Genomic DNA, 18,457 nt, shown 5'->3' on the forward strand with positions numbered 1-18,457 from the left:
AGACCAAAGGACTGTACCGCAACATAAGATGAGAATAGTAAAAACAAAAAACAACAATAACAGAAAAATGCTTAAAACAATTTACTTCTTCCAAAGTCAACAATTAAAAGCCATAGAAAACAAGCATGTTTTCAAGAAAGATTTAAAAACATCAACTGAGGGTGCAGATCTGACGGAAGGGTATTCCACAGTCTTGGGCCAGCAACCGAAAATGCACGATTCCCCTTTGCTTTCAGGTTTTCAGAGTTTTTGAAACTGAGAGCAGTAAGCAGTTAAATGATCTTTTTTGAGATCTACCAGAGTTCAAATGAATCAGGTCCATAATATTTTCTTGGGCCATATCATGGACAGCTTTAAAAGCGTGCATCAACACCTTATACTGAATCCGATATTCATCCAGAAGCCAATGCAGCTTTTCCAAAATTGGAGTAATATGCTCCCTTTTCTTTGTACTAGTAAGGAGCCTCGCAGCTGCATTTTGGACCAGTTGCAATTTTGAAATAAGAGATTGGCTCACTCCCAAATAAAGTGCATTAAAGTAGTGAATGAGAAGATTATCCTCCAGATCTAATAGGCAAATAAATCTGAATATCATAAGCATAAAGATTATAAGACATACTGTGTTTCTTAAAATAAGGCTTAAAGGCAACAGAAATAGTGAAAACAGAATAGGTCCCAAAATGAAGCCCAGAGGTACTCTACAGTCAATAGAGACTGAAGAGGAAGAAAATTCTCCAACCCTCACTGAAAATGATTGTCCCATCAAATAACATGAAAAAAACATTTTAAAACAGTTCCTTCTCAGACCCACAACATGCTCTAAATGTTTAATAAGGATATCATGATCTATTAGATCAAAAGATGCTCTAAGGTAGAGCATAATTAAAGCTCCTCGACTACCCGAGTCTGCAATGAGTAACAAATCATTGGAAACTCACAATAGAGCTGATTCAGTGCTGTGTCTTGCCCTAAAGCCAGACTGAAAAGCATCTAGCACATCATTATTAGCCAAAAAAAGAGCTCTGCTGAGATAAAACCACTTTCTCCAATATTTTCAAAATACAGGGCAGCTTTGAAACTGAATGACCACTTGCTTAAGACATGATGGAAAAAGACCTGTAGAAAGGCTACAGTTCACAATAGATGTAATACTTGGTCCGATAAAGTCAGCTGTCACACCAAGAAAACCTGAATGCAAAACACCCCAACTGGTAGGCATCATTTCAAATTTTCGTTGTTTGTATAATGTTTGCATTTTATTTCAGCTTTATTTTCATTTATTAAAAAATTATTTTGACCAGTTTTAATGAACAAAAACAACGATGATGCTAATATTGGTGTTAACTCTTTGCTGATGTAAGCTGTCCCTACAAGTGATAAAACAGTATAAATATTAAGAGTTAAAATATATTTGATCTCAGTTTATTCATTCAATATTTAATTGACTGCAATTAACTTTTTGTTCTTTTTTTATTTTATTTTATGTACTATATAGCATGTATTAATATTTTGAGCTTTGCCTTTTTATTTTAGGTTTTAGTTACAATTTTAGTAAGTGTTGTCATATGCTTTTTACATTTTTATTAGGCTTTTTTTAACTTCTAATTCTCGTTTTTTCATCTAATGTTGTGGAAATTATTTTTAACTATATATATATATATATATATATATATATATATATATATATATATATATAAAATTTTTTTTTTTTTTTTTTTTTTTTTTCTCATTATTTTGACCAAGGCTAATAATTTGACATTATTATTTTTTAATTAATATTGTTTTAACATTTTGCACATGTAAGCTGCCCCTAACAGTATAAATATCAAGATCTAAAATATATTTTGTTTTATTTTATTCATTCAAAACATAATTTAATGTAGATATTTTAACTGACTGTACTTAATCTTAGCGCTTGTACGGAAAGTGCTGCTCTCAACACACAGATAGGTAAATAAACGCAACTCCATATTGCGACACTGTATGCAGCACTATGCTAACTAGATGAGAATAAAATCAAATACATTGTACAGGCGGAGGGAAAATACCTGTTTATCTCACATTCACTCAGATATCTTCATAGTTTGCACTACAAGAAGTACATAATCCCAGAAACTACAGCGAGCCTAAAATGAATTCATGATGGTAAGACCAAACTGACTTCCAGTGTATAACAAATGATCTTAGGCAAGGGATTTAAAGCGATCGAAACGCGTAAAGGATACTTAAATCAAAACAAATTAACATGTAATCAAAGTAATCATCACGGTTACGTTATACCTCTCCGTTTACAAATATATGGCTTGCTTTCGTTTTGTCTTTCTTCACAAAAGGTAGAATGACAGTCTCAGTCAACATTCACTTTCATTGTATGGGAAAAAAATAAACATGCTGATGGTGAGTAGATTATGACTCTGGTCTATTCTTTAACTTTACCTTTAACCTTTCAGCCTGATATGATTTTAATGGTATTTTTTTTTTTTGTTTGCAGGTCAAATGTACTCTGCTCACCAAAATGACTTTTGTGCTGCTCCAAAGGAGAAGCCTGTCGCAGCTAAACAAGACTTTATCTAGTTAGCATCTGTATCGATGTGGACGCTTTCTCTGTGGAGATGGAGGAGGAAGACTCGAAATGTACGATGCGGCAGGATGCCAGAACCTCTCTTCCTCAGTTTGAGGATGAAAGGCCTCTCTTTCACAGTAATCAGACGCCACCTGGTCCTTCTGAGCCATTTCTGCTGTCGGGAAGTGATGTAAAAGTTCCATTCACCATCAATCGTTATTTACGTGACTACCAGCGAGAAGGCATAAAATTCATCCATCATAACTATGCCAAATCTAGAGGATGCATTTTAGGTGATGACATGGGTCTTGGAAAGACTGTTCAGGTATGTAAATCTGCATGTTACAATGTATAGAATAAACCTTGAAAGGACCGCTCATTTTCCTCTTTCCTCTTTTCCTTTAGGTCATCGGCTTCCTGGCTGCAGTTCTGCGGAAAACGGGTACATGGAAAGACGTCGAAAACAATAAGCCACAGTTTTTGCTGTCACAGAAGCCATCAGAACAAGTTCAGAAGGTATTACGAATGTCAGATCTAATATTTCCTCGTTAGATGATTTTCTATTGCATAATACTGCATTAAAACCCCTTTCTTTTATGTTTGTTTCTATTCAGGTTTTCCTTATTGTGGCTCCGCTCTCTCTTCTCTACAACTGGAAAGATGAATTAGACACGTGGGGTCATTTTAGAGTCGTGGTCGTGCATGGTGTGAGGAAGGATGAAGAATTGGCGCGAGTGCAGAGAGCAAGATGTGAGATTGCTCTTACAACTTATGAAACCCTTAGACTCTGTTTGGACCAGTTTAACAGGTATATTAATGCTACTGACTGATGTTTTTTTATTGTTTATGCAACATGTTTTATTACCGTTTTTTATTACAGAGTTACTGTGTCGTGTCATGTTCTCTTATGCTCACCATAGCTATAATAAAAAAACTAAACAATAATTTGTTTCATGGATTAGATTTTTTTTTTTAAAGTTTACTATTTACTTTTTTAATATATTTAAAGATTTTCTTCAGGATTCTTTGATTAAAAGAAAGTTCAAAAGAACAGCATTTATTTCAAATAAAAATGATCAGTATTTTACCATCACTTTAATGCATCATTGCTAAAAAAACAAAACAAACAAAAACATTAATATCTTTAAAAAAAATCCTACTGACCCCAAACCTTTGCACAGTATTGTACTTTCAGTTTCATTTAGTATATTGTAAAATGGTTACTGCCTTAGTTCATGGTTCAGTATAGTTTTTAACATATTCTTTGCAATTGAAAAGCGAATTGCGTTGATTAATCTTTTACATAATATACTGTCTCACTCGGTTTTGTGCAGTATTGATTGGGATGCCGTTATAGTTGATGAAGCTCACAAAATAAAGAACCCAAAGTCCCAGATCACCCAGGCCATGAAGGACATGAGATGTAAAGTGAGGGTTGGTCTAACAGGAACAATCCTTCAGAACAACTTGGAGGAATTGTGGTGTGTTATGGACTGGTGAGGCACTCAGAAAGCATTACTATTTTTAACCTCAATTGATGTACTCATGCTGCATTTTGATTTGGATGGTGACTTAGAAGATCACAGCTTTTGTAGGCAGTTTAATAGGTTATGGTATAGTGTTATGATAATGATAATTTCTCCATTAATTGACTTAAATATCACAGGGCCATTCCAGGATGTCTGGGTTCTCCGGTGGGTTTTAAAAACAGGTTTTCAGACCCCATTGAGCTTGGACAAAAGCACACCGTGACCAAAAGAGCTCTAGCAGAAGGCCGTAAAGCAGTTCAGGACCTTGCCAAAAGCCTCACACACTGGTTCCTCAGGAGAACAAAGGCCCTCATCAGTGACCAGCTACCTAAGAAGGATGATCGAGTGAGTTATTGGCTAGCTTAAGTTGAAAAAACCCGCTGAATTAATATATTATATCCTATTATTTGCTCTAATATGAGCTGCTTCTGGTCTTGCTCCTCTCCAGGTGGTCTATTGCTCTCTCACAGACTTCCAGCGGAAGGTGTATCGTGCCGTACTGGACACAGACGATGTGACCCTGTTGTTGCAGAGCTCAGGAAAGTGTCGCTGTGGCAGTGGCCGCACAGGGAAGAAGTGCTGCTACAAACTGAACGCAAACGGTGTGCCAGTTAGATACCTGTATTTCAGTTATCTGACTATCCTCAGAAAGGTGGCCAATCATGTTGCACTACTGCAGTCCAAAGAAGGAACCAGCAAAAAACAGGTTAGTAATTGGGTGTGGTGGAAATACTGCAGGAGTGCTGTCAAATAAATTACCATTCAAAAGTTTTGGGGTTGGTTAGTTTTCGATCAAATCATGTCATTGGATCAAAAATACAGTAAAAAAGTAATATTGTGAAATATTACAATTTAAAGTGGATGTTTTCTATTTACATTTATTTAAGCATTTCTTTACTGTAATGTATCCTTAAAAGTAATTTCTTTCAAGAAATAAAATCTCACTGACCCCAAAACTTTTGAACTGTACTTTATGTCGTTCATCCAACAAAATCAGTATTACTGGTCTGTTGAAACTATTATGAGGTTTGATTGTACAGTATGTACCATGTCGTAATTTTGTAATGGCTTAAATACACTCTGTTGGTCCAGTACGTATTATCCTTAACATCATTATCTTTATGTAAATATTTTTGTGATTTTCTTTCTCCAACCACAGGAGAAATATGTGACAGCAATTTGTGAACAAGTTTTTAGGAAATTTCCAGATTTCATAGGGAGGTGCAAACAAGCAGCCTTTGAAGCAATGTCTGACCCCATGTACAGTGGAAAAATGAAGGTGAGGCATTTTTCCTAAAGATCAAGAACTAATGTTAAACTTTTTTTTTCTTTCAGATTTTTACTTACCCTTTCAAAATGTTCCTTTTTTTAACTAAAGGAATGAGTAATTTTTAACTATGCAGTTTTGTATTTTCTAGAATATATTTAATTTTCATTTACTTCGATTTGAAAGCAAATTTTATATATATATATTTGTGCTGGGCAACGTTTACATTTTTTACGCTTCTCTGCTGTCTTCACATGCTATCGGAAACTTCTATTTCCCATTTATGAAGTCATTATTTCTAGCTTCTTGCATTTCTTCTCTGTAAAATAACAGTGGACCAGGGCTGCACGATAAATCTTATGCGATATTTAATGCGCATCTTGTCAGTAAAGCTGGTTTTGTAATCAGCAGTAAATCTCCATCACCTGCACGCTTTCACATGGAGAAACATTAACTACACAGAGCCGTTGTTCACTGATAAGCAGCGCAAAACATGCACAAAATATGATCGTGTTTGTGCGCAGCTTGTCAGTGAAAAACGACTCTGTGTAGTAAATGATGCTCCATGTGAAAGCATGCAGGTGATGGAGATTTACCACTGATTACAGAAATGGCTTTACCAAAAAGATGTGCATTAAATATTGCATGCGATTTATAATGCTGCCCTACACTGGACTGTGATTTGTGAATGCTGATGCTTCACCTAAATACTTTGATCAGGAGCATCCCCTCCTGTGACCCATCATTTGTCTGTATGTGTATTCAGAGCTAGTCAGCAACGGACCTTCATAATAATAAAAAAACTGCGTTAACGCGATAAAATAGTTATCGGCGTTAATCAATGAATGTGTTAACGCGATAATAACCTGCCCAGCCCTATTATATATAAAGTTCAGTCCTGAAACTCTAGATGGTACTGGCTGACGGTTTTAATGTAACTGATGATATTCACAGTGTTAAACGACTTGGCATAAGCTGATTGGTTCTTGTTGCATACGCAGCCAATGAGCTTGCTACTTTACATTTAATTGGCTGGTTAGCATTCACTTAAGCATTTGCAGCATGCTTTCTGAGTTTTTCTAAAACCCACTACCTTCCCCAGATCCACCTGTTTAGATCTGTTGCAGGTTATTTTATATGCAATTTGTGCTGCAGCAGTATGTCTTAAATACTCACAGCACTGTATTGCTGAATGAATTGGCAGTAGTAAGTTCCCGTTCTTGCTTGCAGCAGCTGCAATAATCTACAACTACAGCAATATCCAGCAGCGTAGCAGATCTATTCTGCCAAGACCAAATACATTAACATTGTCATAACCATTACCATGCTAAAATCTTCAGAGAGTTGTCATGATTATTATATATATATTAATTAATTAAATGAATTAAAATGAAACCATCAAGATGAAATTGTAGTGCAGACTTATGCTTTAATTCCAGGGTTTGAATCAAAATACAACACAAAATGTTTAGGGATTAAAACCATTTTTATACACAGTCCCCTCCATTTTCAGGGGCTCAAATGTAGTTGGACAAATAAATATAATCATAAATAAAATTTAACATTTTAGTGTTTTGCTGAGAATAATAAAAAAATGGATAAAAAAATTATTGTGTAAAACAAACCTACTTATACTTTAGTATTTCTATCCGTATTAGACAGAACTGTTAACGATGACTGCAAACAAGAGGGAGAATGTGAGCACTGTGTGATCGGTGCTGCTGCTCTCAGCAACATAAAATAAAAGTTTGGCATGCTATCAAAATAAAAGTCCCAACTCGAACACATCGGTCAAATGCCGATATTTGAAAAATGTGTCAGCCTTGGCAATGTATCGGTCGACCACTAGTTGAGAATCCTTTGCAGGCAATGCCTCCCTTAATTCTGGAACTCATGGACATCACCAAATATTGTGTTTCCTCTTGTGATGCTTTGCCAGGCCTGTACTGTACTGTAGCTGACTTCAATTGTTGTTTGTTTGTGTGTCTTTCTAAATGTAGTTTTTTGTTCAGCAACTGAAATGCATGCTCAGTCGGGTTGAGATCAGGATATTGACCTTGCCATTGTAGAATATTCCACTTTTTTACCTTCAAAAACTCGTGTTGCTTTTGCTGTATGTTTTGGGTGTATTTCCACTTGTACTATGAAGCACAGTCCTATCAACTTTGCTGCCTTTGGCTGCATCTGGGCAGAGAGTATATCCCTGTACACTTCAGAATTCTTCCGGCTGCTTCTGTCTTCTGTCACGTCGTCAGTAAACACCAGTAACCCAGTGCCACAATCTCATGCCATCACACTGCTCCACCATGTTTCACAGATGATGTTGTATGCTTTGGATCAAGAGCTTTTCCAAGCCTTCTCCATACTTTTTCTTCCCGTCATTCTGGTACAGGTTGATCTTAATTTCAGCCATCCAAAGAATGCTTTTCTTGATGTTTTTTGGCTAAGTCTAATCTGGCCTTGTTTGCACCCTCTTTATTTGCTCTCTATAGTCTTCTCTTGATTGTAGACTTTGACAGTGACACACTTACATCCTTGAGAGTGTTCTTCTCTTGGCTGGAACAGCATAGAAAAGTTGCTCTGCCAAGATATCTTAATTTCCAGTCCATTCCAGATTTTTCCCTGGCAATATGGAGATTAATAAACCCTCTTGTGGCTAGCACTGGCCCTGAGCTGTCTTTCCTTGCAGGCTGTGGATACACTTCCTTGAGAAATAACAAGGACAGTATTTAGCGTTTCTTCAGGCCTTCCTTTCAAAGGTTTCCCCCTCCCTTTAGCCGGAGCATCTTGAGGGTGCTGTTATTGGCAGATACTGAGTTACTGGCATCCTCACAAGAATGGGCGCTGGTTTCTGAAACATCAGCAATAGAAAGAAAAGACACAGCCCGCTCTGTTAATCTCTACCCAGTGGCCGCTGACTGACGTGTTAGTTTCTCGTCTTCTCATTACGATTTAAATGAAAACCTTTGTGTTTCCACATGTTATGATAAGCAAGATTGTCTTTGCACCAGTCATCATTTTGTGAAGCTTGTCCTGTTTTTCTTCCTGCTTCAGGTTCTGCAAAAGCTACTCAACCACTTTATCGCAAAGAAAGACAAAGTTCTACTCTTCTCTCTCTCCACCAAGGTGAGGTGGTTGGTTACAAAAAGTTTTTAAAAGAAGCGACATTTATAAAAAAAAAAATTCTGTATCTATCAAAATATATACATGTTCACTGATTGACAGTCCTAATTATAATAAGTGTGAATCCAGTAGAACAAACCTTTCTTTATTCATATTTTAACAGCTGTTAGATGTTTTAGAAAGCTATTGCATGGCCGAGGGTCTGGAGTACCACAGACTGGATGGAAACACCAAGTCTAAGGACCGAGTTAAGATAGTGAAAGAGTTCAACAGCTCTCGGGATGTCAACCTGTGTCTGGTGTCTACCCTGTGAGTGTGGCTTCAGAAGTAATTGTGTTTCGTTATAAGATATCACATACATTTATGACAACAGGATTCATAATGCCTTTGATCCTCATGTTTCTTCTCTAGGGCGGGTGGGCTTGGTCTCAACTTCGTTGGAGCTAATGTTGTTGTGTTGTTTGATCCAACATGGAATCCTGCCAATGATCTTCAGGCTATTGACAGGTGAGAAAAAAAAGTCATAACATTAGGTATTCACATTTCACAACAGCATGCCAGAAAGATTAAGTACTCTGAATTGAATACTGACAATCATTCTCAAAATTCTGCACTAGTAGATATACTGCTGTTCAAAAGATTGAAAGAAATGAATAATAATATTATAACATTTCACAAGATTTTTACTGCATTTTCTTCAAATAAATGAAGCCTTGATGAGCATAAAGTGACGTGACATACAGCCAAGTATGGTGACCCATACTCTGAATTCGCGCTCTGCATTTAACCCATCCAAAGTGCACACACACACACAGCAGTGAACACACACACACACACACTGTGAACACACACCCGGAGCAGTGAGTGGCACAGCATAAATGGCTGCCCACTGCTCCGGGTGTGTGTTCACCGTATGTGTGTGACGTCTTAAATAAAATCTTACCCAAGATTCAACCCAAGGTGTATGGAAATTATTAAGGTCCCAGTAAGACCTGTGTGGACCTGTAATTCTTTCTGTTTTCATTTACAGGGTGTATCGTATTGGCCAGTGCAGGGATGTGACTGTTTTTAGACTTATCTCTTTAGGAACAGTAGAGGAGATCATATATCTGCGCCAGATTTACAAACAGGTATGGTCATTAAAAATAGACACAATATTGTGCATCAAAGGTGAATGAAGATATACTTGGTTGCATGTATTAACAGTTTTAAAAATGTAACAGTTTTATTAATAAAATGTTCTTATAGTTGTAGCCACATAGTTTTAGCTCCCTCGTCCTAAGATGTCAAATCTAACACTAATGTTTTTCTCCTTGATTTTTTGACAGCAACTTCAGTCATCAGTAATAGGCCAGGAGAATGCTAGACGCTACTTTGAGGCTGTTCAGGGAACCGATGGCCAGGCAGGAGAGCTGTTTGGCATCCGAAACCTTTTTCGTCTGCAGACTGATGGCACCTGTCTTACTCACCGCATCCTGGAGGTAAAAAGACCAAAAAAATGGCATTGTTAGGGGCTGTTCACATATTGCGTCTTTTGCGCGCTCAAGTTCATTATTTCAAATTAAGATGCAAGGCATGCGCGCTCATAATGGAAGTGACGCGGTTGCGATGCACACGTGATCGCATTTCACGATGCGCATGCGGTGCGACGCACTCTTTTTTTCCAGGTGTGTCCGTGTACATTTCAGAATGCCACAAGCCCGCAGCGGAGTCATGTGACAAGAACCAACCAATCAGCTTCATCCTTTCCTGTAACAACATTGAAAGCTCAGCAAAGATGAAGGAACAGCTGATCATAGCTGTATATGGATAGCAATTTTTAAATAAATTTTGTAGCAGAGCTACTGCAAACAATTTTTTAGTGCTGCTGTGCAAATCCATTTATCCTTTGGTGAAATTTCCACTTCTTCATGGAGAGCACAGGATATGGTTGCTTAGCAATGGCAGATGCCTCCGGAGCGCAAGCACCTGAACACTTTGGGAACAAAGCAGAAAGTAGCGCGCATAGCGTTTTACAGGCGCAATATTTGAATGGCCCCTTAAATGCTCTCTAACTTACAGATATGTAATCAGCATCTGTTATATCAGTCGGTTATTGCTGCCCTAGTCTTGTGGTATTAATGTAGGTTTTTGTGCAATTTGTGGATTTGTAATTTCTTTTTTGAGTTTCTGAGGAGCATGTGGATGCTATCTAAAGGGTTTCTACATATCCCTAATGACATCGCTTTAATGAACTGTTTATATGAAATGAATTCCTTCTCATTGACATGATGGGAATTGCGTGTTTGGTTCACAGAGGGAGGGCCGAGTGGAGGTGGGGATCACGACGGCCAGAACTCAAGCTCTGGACGAGAGGTTGCAGGAGCCAGTGAGTACCCACCCTTTCACAGACCCGTGTCTGAAGCATTTCATTTTCCCACCCATCTCTCCCCTCTTCGTTCTCATCATCCATCTGTTCCCACGGCATGACAGGCGAACACATGGTCATAATCAGCCCCCTCTCAAACCCAATGGTGAAGACCACACAGAAACATACTATCTATACCACATTTATTTACTCAGCAGAGGCCTTATCTAATTGTTCTTCTGGAAAGAACCTCACACATTGTTTTTCTGAAGAGGATGGGCACTGAATGCAGCCCCCGCCGCAGCTTGTTAAAGTCAGTGTTTTGCTGAAAACTGGATCAATTAAAGTGTGATAAAGTTGCATAAAAATGGTTATATACATTTAAATCTGAATAGCTAAACATGACTTTTCCCTGGTCGAGAGCAAAAGAGAGAGATTTTCGATTAGAAATACAAATAAATTGACAAAAATGAAGATAAAATAATAAAAAAAGGAACAAATAAAAATGATCTAAAACTTTAAAGCAAAGTTAAAGCTACAACACCTTTTTGAAGAGCAACTTACTAAACTTTTGTATCTTTATTTTTCATATTTATATACAAGTAATCGCTAAACAAACCATCTCCAGCATAAAACTAACAGCCCCTCTTGATTCACCTCAGGATCTTCAGTCAGCGGATGCTGCTACTGAGAGAGCAGCTGGATCAGCTGGTGCTGGGTTCAAACCTGCAGGGGTGCTGGACTTCAGCAGTGCAAGTGAGGATGAAGATCCCTGCTGCTTCAGGCCCAGGCCCTCAGAAGCACACACAGGAGAAGTGGGGGGAGCTGGCACTGCCTGCATTGGCAATATGGGCCTGTATGGTCTGCTCCAGAGACAACTGGCTCAGAGAGAACGGCAGGAGACAGACAGTGACGAGGACTCTAGTAGTCAGGATGAGGACAACTGTGAAAAACCCACCATGATTAAGGGACAAACATCTAAGACACGGGATCTGTTCGTTGAACCCAAGGAAATGTTGGAGGGAGTCGCTGATAGTAAACAGCAGAAAAAATCATCAGACCTTGATCTCCTTCCAACAAGTTCACATAAACAAAACAAAGACAGCGTGACCGCTTGCGAGAATCATTTTCAAAAAAGGGTGAACTTTGCAGAAAAAAGATCTGAAGATAAAAGTTTTACCTCATCAGAAGATGAAGTTCCCCAAGAAGGCATGATATGTATGAAGGGTTCTTCTCCTCAGGACAATAAATCAGCTGACAGATGGTCCTCTGGGAGGGACAACTCTACTCAAAGATCTTTGGGCATAAAGAGCCGAAACTCAGGATCTGACAAACCCCGATCCAGAGATGAAGAAATCCCTGGAACACTGGACTCATTATTAGGTTGAACATTTAATAACTTGGACTATTTATTGGGAATCATCTTGTATATTTAATATGTTTTTTATAATACACACAGAATATACAATTAAATAACCAAGTAATCGATTTCATCAAACAAAAGTCATTTAAGAAAATCACAGATCATTTGCAGCAACAAAATAACAATAAACAAAAAGAATAATTAACAATTGCATTAGAGTTCACTGTGTTGTTTCAGTCAAAAAACAAACAGAGGACAAATTTAGACCTTTTTTGAGATGGTTTGAATGTAATATACCTGAAGATATTTTCTGACTTTTCTGACAGGTGGTCTTCAGCACGTGAGCTACACTCACTCTAATCAGAAGGTAGTGGGCTCCAGCAGAGCAGAAGACCGCCTGAGCCGTGCTGCAGTACGAGATGTGTTTGAACTCAACAAGCACTCACAGCTTCTTGCAAACCAGCTTCCAGACTCATCAGAGGTTTCAATATATATATATATATTTTTTTGGATATATATGCATGCTGTTGGGCGAATCAAACAGTTGCTGCACTTTTTGTGTTCAGTATTTTAATGCAACTAATAATAGTATTTTGGTATGTTTTAGAGATTTCTTTTTTTCTACATAGAGTAATCACAATTTGTGTTTAAGTACATGTTGTCATTTAAACAACCATGCCTTATTTTTTGAACACCACAATTTGAGTAGCCATTTTCACATTTTTGCATACATTATTTCAGTGCTAGTACAAAAATATACTTTATTGAAATACATCTTGAACTACATGTTTGTATAATGAACAACAGTATAATACTCAATTATTTTACAATCCCGAATGACACAAAACTTCAGAATTTCCTGCCAGACTTGACCTCTGCTCAGTGAGTGAGTCAACAGAAACTGATCCATTCTGTGAAAGAATCATCAGACTGATTGAGAGAGACCAATAACCTAAATTATATATTTTTTAATCTTTATAAATTGTTTGGAAAGTAAATTTTAGAGCACAATTCTAACACACTGTATTCATTGTGTTGTAGACCCAGTCATCTGATCCCGCACTACTCCCAGATCATGTTGATGGAGATCGGACGCTGCAGGAATATGGCAGACCCCACAATGAACATCCGGTCAAACACAACATCAAAACCTCTTACAGCCTGAACAATGTCACTGTCATCGTGGGAGAGACACCCAGCAGCATGTGCAGGTAACTCTATTCTCTGCTCCAAAATACTTTGATTTCTCCTCACACAAGGATCCGACTCTCCGTCAACTCTGCACAAAGCATATAATCGTGTCAATTGGGCTAAAAACACAAACACTAGAACAGCAAGTCAGTGAGAGGAAATTCCTGGTAGCGCAGGGCCATGTGCCAGTTCTCCCCACAGCTATGGTGTGCCCCCCCGCCCCGGCCCCGCAGGAGTGAGGGAAGACCACCCCAGAGCCCTCTCACCCACCCGTTTCCCAAGTCATGAGCAAAACCTCTTCTTTATTCTGCTTTTCTCCTCAGTACAGTCTCGTAAATGTACTGTTTGTTCGTGTAATGGTGAAAACACACACTCACACACACAAGTGTATATACTCTTTTTCTTGATGAACTGCTGTAATGTGATCCAGCTCCACACAGGCACATACTTAATAAGAGGCTTGCTTCACAGATAGCTTTCTCTTTTTGAACCACAAAGGGTGGCAACCACCATTAGAAGCTTTTGAGCTCTTTCAGTTACAAATTACAAAGAGTTTTCCTTAAAAGACTCTAACGCTGAATTTTCTGAGTTGTTGTTTTATGGGCTTTTAAAATGTTGAATTCGGGGTTAGTCATTGAATTTATATTAAAAGGATAGATCACCCAACATTTCTGTCATCAGTTACACACTCCCCTGTGTGTCATTGAAAGCACGTATGACTTTATTTCAATTGCAGAACATAAATGAAGATATTTGGAAGAATGTTAGATAGCAAACAGTTTTGGTTAGCATTGATTTCCAAATCATTGTCAAAAAACAAACAAACCAACAACATTTGGACATTTCTTCAAATATGTTTTATGTTCCACATAAGAACAGGTTTCGAACAACATGAGGGTGAATACATGATGACAAGAGTATTTCATTTTGGCTGTTTCCCTTTAAGAACATATTTTATGTCACATGTTTTGTAGCTTTTAGCATTAAGCAAATCTTCTGGTTCTTCTGGTCATAAACTGCCTGTATTTTGCAATGCATGGAGTATAAAACAATATCTAAGAACACTACAATATACTCAGTTTGGAACTAAACTACTTATTCCAAGTTGTGTGGTCTAACCGATTTGCAGACACATTTAGAAAAAATCAAAACAGGAAATTATCTGTGAAGAGCCCTGCAGACCCTCATGACTCTCTGAAAATGTAAGAAGTCTCTGAAAAAATAAAAGATAATTTGACATTTTTAGGACATGTCAAGGTACGTTCAGGTACGTTTTTCATTGAAAGCAACATGTGTACAAAGAGTACTTTTTAAAAAACTTGTATTTGTCTTTAACCTGCATAGAAGCCAGAGTTGGCGCAGATTACCAAATGAACATGCTTAACACAGGTTTTGTAGTTAGTTGTCTCTCTAAGATGATATTTGGTCTTGCAGACAGCAGTTTGAAGACATGGCTCAGGTCTTTGGATTCGACTCTGTGCGGACCTTTGCAGAAGAGATTCTGAAGAACGATTCAGAGCAGAGACTTAGTCGATTACGGAGCTTCTACAGCCAGAAGAGCCCTGAACTTAAGAACATCGTCAGAAAGACCTTTCCTAAAGCCATCGAGCCAGAGCCACCACCTCCATCTACAGCCAGACAAAGACCTACCTCAAAAAGAGCCCACCCAATCTCCACTCTTAAAACTCTAGTTGAGGTGCCAATCCCTGAGGTTGAGGATGGAAGTAAAGCATCAAAGAAAAAGAAAGTGGGTGAAACTGAAACCTCTGAGGTTCATTGCAGTACAGACCACACAAACAATAAAAATAAGATGCCCTCCATAGCCAAATTCTCATCATCGACTTCTGGACATGTTCCTCAAAGGAGCTGTGCACCAGTAGAAGAAAGTAAAACCAACATAACTACTTCCTCACAAGCTTCCAAGGACATGGAATACCCTTCATGTGTCTCCACAGATGCTTGTGTTGCATCAAGCTCAACCAAGACCAACAGCTCCTCCCAAATTACTGACCTTATAGGTGACATATCCATCCTGGATGACTTGTTCAAGTCTAAGAGGAAAACTGTGGACCAAGCTAGAAATGTGAAAGCATCCACATGCACAGAAAGAGCAAAAAGTAAAGGGAAAGACTTTTGGGACATTTTGAATGAAGGAAATGAGGAGAGCATTAACAAACTCACAGATCTGACAGAGGTGGAGAAGATCTGTAACAGTGCCAGTGTCTCTGCAAAGTCTAAGAGTAATCAGAATACAGAAAGCTCGCAGCTTTGGAAAAAAAATGAGAAATTTCTCTGGAAACGATAGTTTTCAAATTCCTTCAACAACGTGTTTCTTTTTATTTTAATTCATATTTTTTTCAATGTTATGTTTTATTGCAAGTGCAGGCTTTTTATTTAAGTTAATTTGTTTTTATTTCTTTTTCATTTAATCTTTTTATGTGTTTTATTTCCTTCTCGGGATTCAGTAGGTTTCACAGAATAACTGACTGTCAGTTAATGCTTTTATTCATTTTATGAATGATATTAGAGTTGATGTTTTAATGAAGGCACAAGGATGCAATTTAATTTTTTCCCATGAAAGGAAAATTTACATTAAAAAAAAAAAAAAAAAAAGTATGAAATTTTTTTTTTTTACAATAAAGTAACATTGACAAAGATGGTTCATTGGTGGTGTCATTACATATTTTTAAATTTTTATTTTATTTCCTTAAATATTTTGCAGTATTTATATTGGAACTTTCCTTTTTTCTCACACAACTGCATCTCGTTTTGTTTCAGGCAGCTAAATGGCTTAAATAGTTGGTGGTCTTGGACCTCAGACCAAAAAGTGGTGTAAATAGTTTTGAAGAAGTAGTGTAATTGCTTTGATGAAGTGGCATGAATCTCTCTCACCGCAGACTCTCTTTCATGGAAGCTTAAGGCCGCTGCTGCTCGTTTCATCTCGTCTGCTGTGAGTCGCAGAGCTCAGTGCCTGTTGCTGTCCTCATTACAGCTGCATTTTAAGTCTTGGAAGTGCATTAGCGGTGGCACTACGAGAGAAATGACATGTGTGACCTGCAGCTGTCTTCTCACATCACTCAGCTGTTGCACTGAGGTAAACAGAGGGTCTCGAGGGGGGGAGGGAGGGATTATGGGTAGGATTTTCACTCTTGATCTCCTCTTAAATGCTGAAATTAGAAAGTGTTGATAGCCATTAATTCAAACCAAGACAAGTTGGGGCTACAACAGGACACTTCAGACAGCCTCCAAACTTCTGGGAGGTAGAACAAGGATGGCATATTGTCTTCACGCAACATTTGCCGCAATTGTCCGGGTGGTTGGTTTACAAAGAATGATAATACCTTCCTGAGAGCGGCAGATTCTTATCTGTACAGTAAAGGCCTTTCATAATGCACTAAAGGATAGGATGGACTTACTGGTTTCTAAATTAATCTTCAGTCCTTACTGTATGTTCCTGATCATCAGAAGCTACTGGAGATAATTGGTTCGTCATTTATGTGGATTTTTTTTATTTTTTTTTATTTTAAAGGTGTTATGTAAAATATACTGTATATTTAAATATGTTTTTATATGTATATACAATTCATATGTTTGGGGTATATTTTTTAAAGAAATTAATTATTTTATTCAGCAAGGATACTAAACAAATACATTAAGGCATAAAAAAAATAGTAAAAAAAAGTGTTCTTTTGGACTTTCTGGTTATGAAAGAATCCTAATTTTAAAAAAGTGTCACAGTTTCATGAATAACAAAACTTTTCAACATTGATCTGGATTATTTCAAGTCAGCATATTAAAATGATTTTTGAATGATTACGTGACACTGAAGACTGGAGTAATGCAGGAATAAATTACATTTCATAACATTATTATACAGCATTTGAATCTTTGCATTTATTATGTTTTTTATAAATATTAGAATATTACTTATAATAAATCTCATAGCATACATCAAACAATTTATACCATAGGGGCTTTTTGCTGCCAAGAAAGGTTGAGAACCCCTGATTTAGTCTATATGTGGCTTTTAATAAGTAAATTGAAACTGAAATGTTTTAATCAATTTCTGCTATATGCAAACTCAGGAACTGAAAATATATGACATCTGCTTCCCATTACACGAAGCACCTTCATCCTGTTATTTCTCCGTGTTACACAAAGAGATATTCAGAAATAACTCAGAATTTGCTTGTTTTAGTAGTACCTCCATCAGCACTGAAGTTCAGTCTGGAGCAGGTAGAACAAGCTGTTTGTTTTTCCTGATACAATAAGACTGCAGTGCAGTCACACAAAGCTATGAGATCGGTCTGCTGCTGAATCTGATTTACTTTGCTTATTTTTCAATGTCACTGGGCGATTTGATTTGATTTGTCAGAGTGTGCAAACTAGCCCAAGCCCAACCTCTGTCCAGATTGATGAAAGGTCAGCTTTCATTTAGATGTCTTTCTGTTTGATGAAGAAAAGCATTGACTGAATAATGAAAGTTTTTTTTTTTTTTTGGGCAACTTTTTCCTCCACAATATTTGATACTGATGCTGCTTTTTCAGTTGTTAGGATGACAAAATGTTTTAAAAATTTAATAAAAATGTTTTTAGGGAAGCTGCTCGGCCTCATTGGTCTAACTGTGCTCATCAATGTCAAAATTACTGAGATGGCCAATCAAATCAAAAAAGGGCAGGCTTTTCTTTAAAAAAAAACATGTGATGGATTCCTGCGTGACGGTTAAGTTTTTAATGGTGAAAAGTGTGAGGTAAGCTATAACGTTAAATAGAAATATATTCAATATTAATTCACTGCTACAAGTGCATCTCAATAAATAAGAATCTTGTGGAAAAGTTTATTTCAGTAATTTGACTCAAATTGTGAAAATCGTGTATTAAATAAATTCAATGCACACAGACTGAAGTAGTTTAAGTCTGGTTCTTTTATTTGTGATGATTTTGGCTTACATTTAACAAAAACCCACCAATTCACTATCTTAAAAAATTAGAATACGGTGACATGCCATTCAGCTTATCAACTCAAAACACCTGCAAAGGTTTCCTGAGCCTTCAAAATTGTGTCTCAGTTTGGT

The 18,457-nt window shown here is 37.4% G+C and overlaps 1 protein-coding gene across 2 annotated transcripts; it reads left to right on the top strand.

Moving 5' to 3' along the window:
- The first annotated feature begins 1,953 nt into the window (after positions 1-1,953).
- On the top strand, positions 1,954-16,004 carry ercc6l2 (excision repair cross-complementation group 6-like 2). 2 transcript variants are annotated; one of them, XM_059503507.1, is made up of 19 exons: positions 1,954-2,145; positions 2,334-2,397; positions 2,492-2,888; positions 2,969-3,079; positions 3,178-3,371; positions 3,898-4,059; positions 4,230-4,437; positions 4,541-4,798; positions 5,252-5,371; positions 8,414-8,485; positions 8,646-8,791; positions 8,894-8,989; positions 9,513-9,612; positions 9,811-9,963; positions 10,779-10,850; positions 11,492-12,212; positions 12,519-12,673; positions 13,234-13,403; positions 14,818-16,004. In XM_059503507.1, exons 3-19 carry the CDS (start codon positions 2,613-2,615, stop codon positions 15,686-15,688), a joined length of 3,885 nt encoding a protein of 1,294 aa, XP_059359490.1. In that variant the 5' UTR covers positions 1,954-2,145; positions 2,334-2,397; positions 2,492-2,612; the 3' UTR covers positions 15,689-16,004. The 2 variants fall into 2 exon arrangements, with proteins under 2 accessions (XP_059359490.1, XP_059359491.1); XM_059503508.1 differs by having other exon boundaries at positions 2,338-2,397.
- The last annotated feature ends 2,453 nt before the right edge of the window (positions 16,005-18,457 follow it).

Source organism: Carassius carassius, chromosome 21 (genome assembly GCF_963082965.1).
Source record: "Carassius carassius chromosome 21, fCarCar2.1, whole genome shotgun sequence".
Classification (NCBI taxonomy): domain Eukaryota; kingdom Metazoa; phylum Chordata; class Actinopteri; order Cypriniformes; family Cyprinidae; genus Carassius; species Carassius carassius.

Coding starts and splice junctions, on each gene's coding strand:
- ercc6l2 (XM_059503507.1), top strand. CDS start 2,613: ATGGAGGAGGAAGACTCGAAATGTACGATGCGGCAGGATGCCAGAACC. Junction 4,799..5,251: donor AAGGAACCAGCAAAAAACAG/GTTAGTAATTGG, acceptor CTCCAACCACAG/GAGAAATATGTGACAGCAAT. Junction 8,486..8,645: donor TCTTCTCTCTCTCCACCAAG/GTGAGGTGGTTG, acceptor ATATTTTAACAG/CTGTTAGATGTTTTAGAAAG.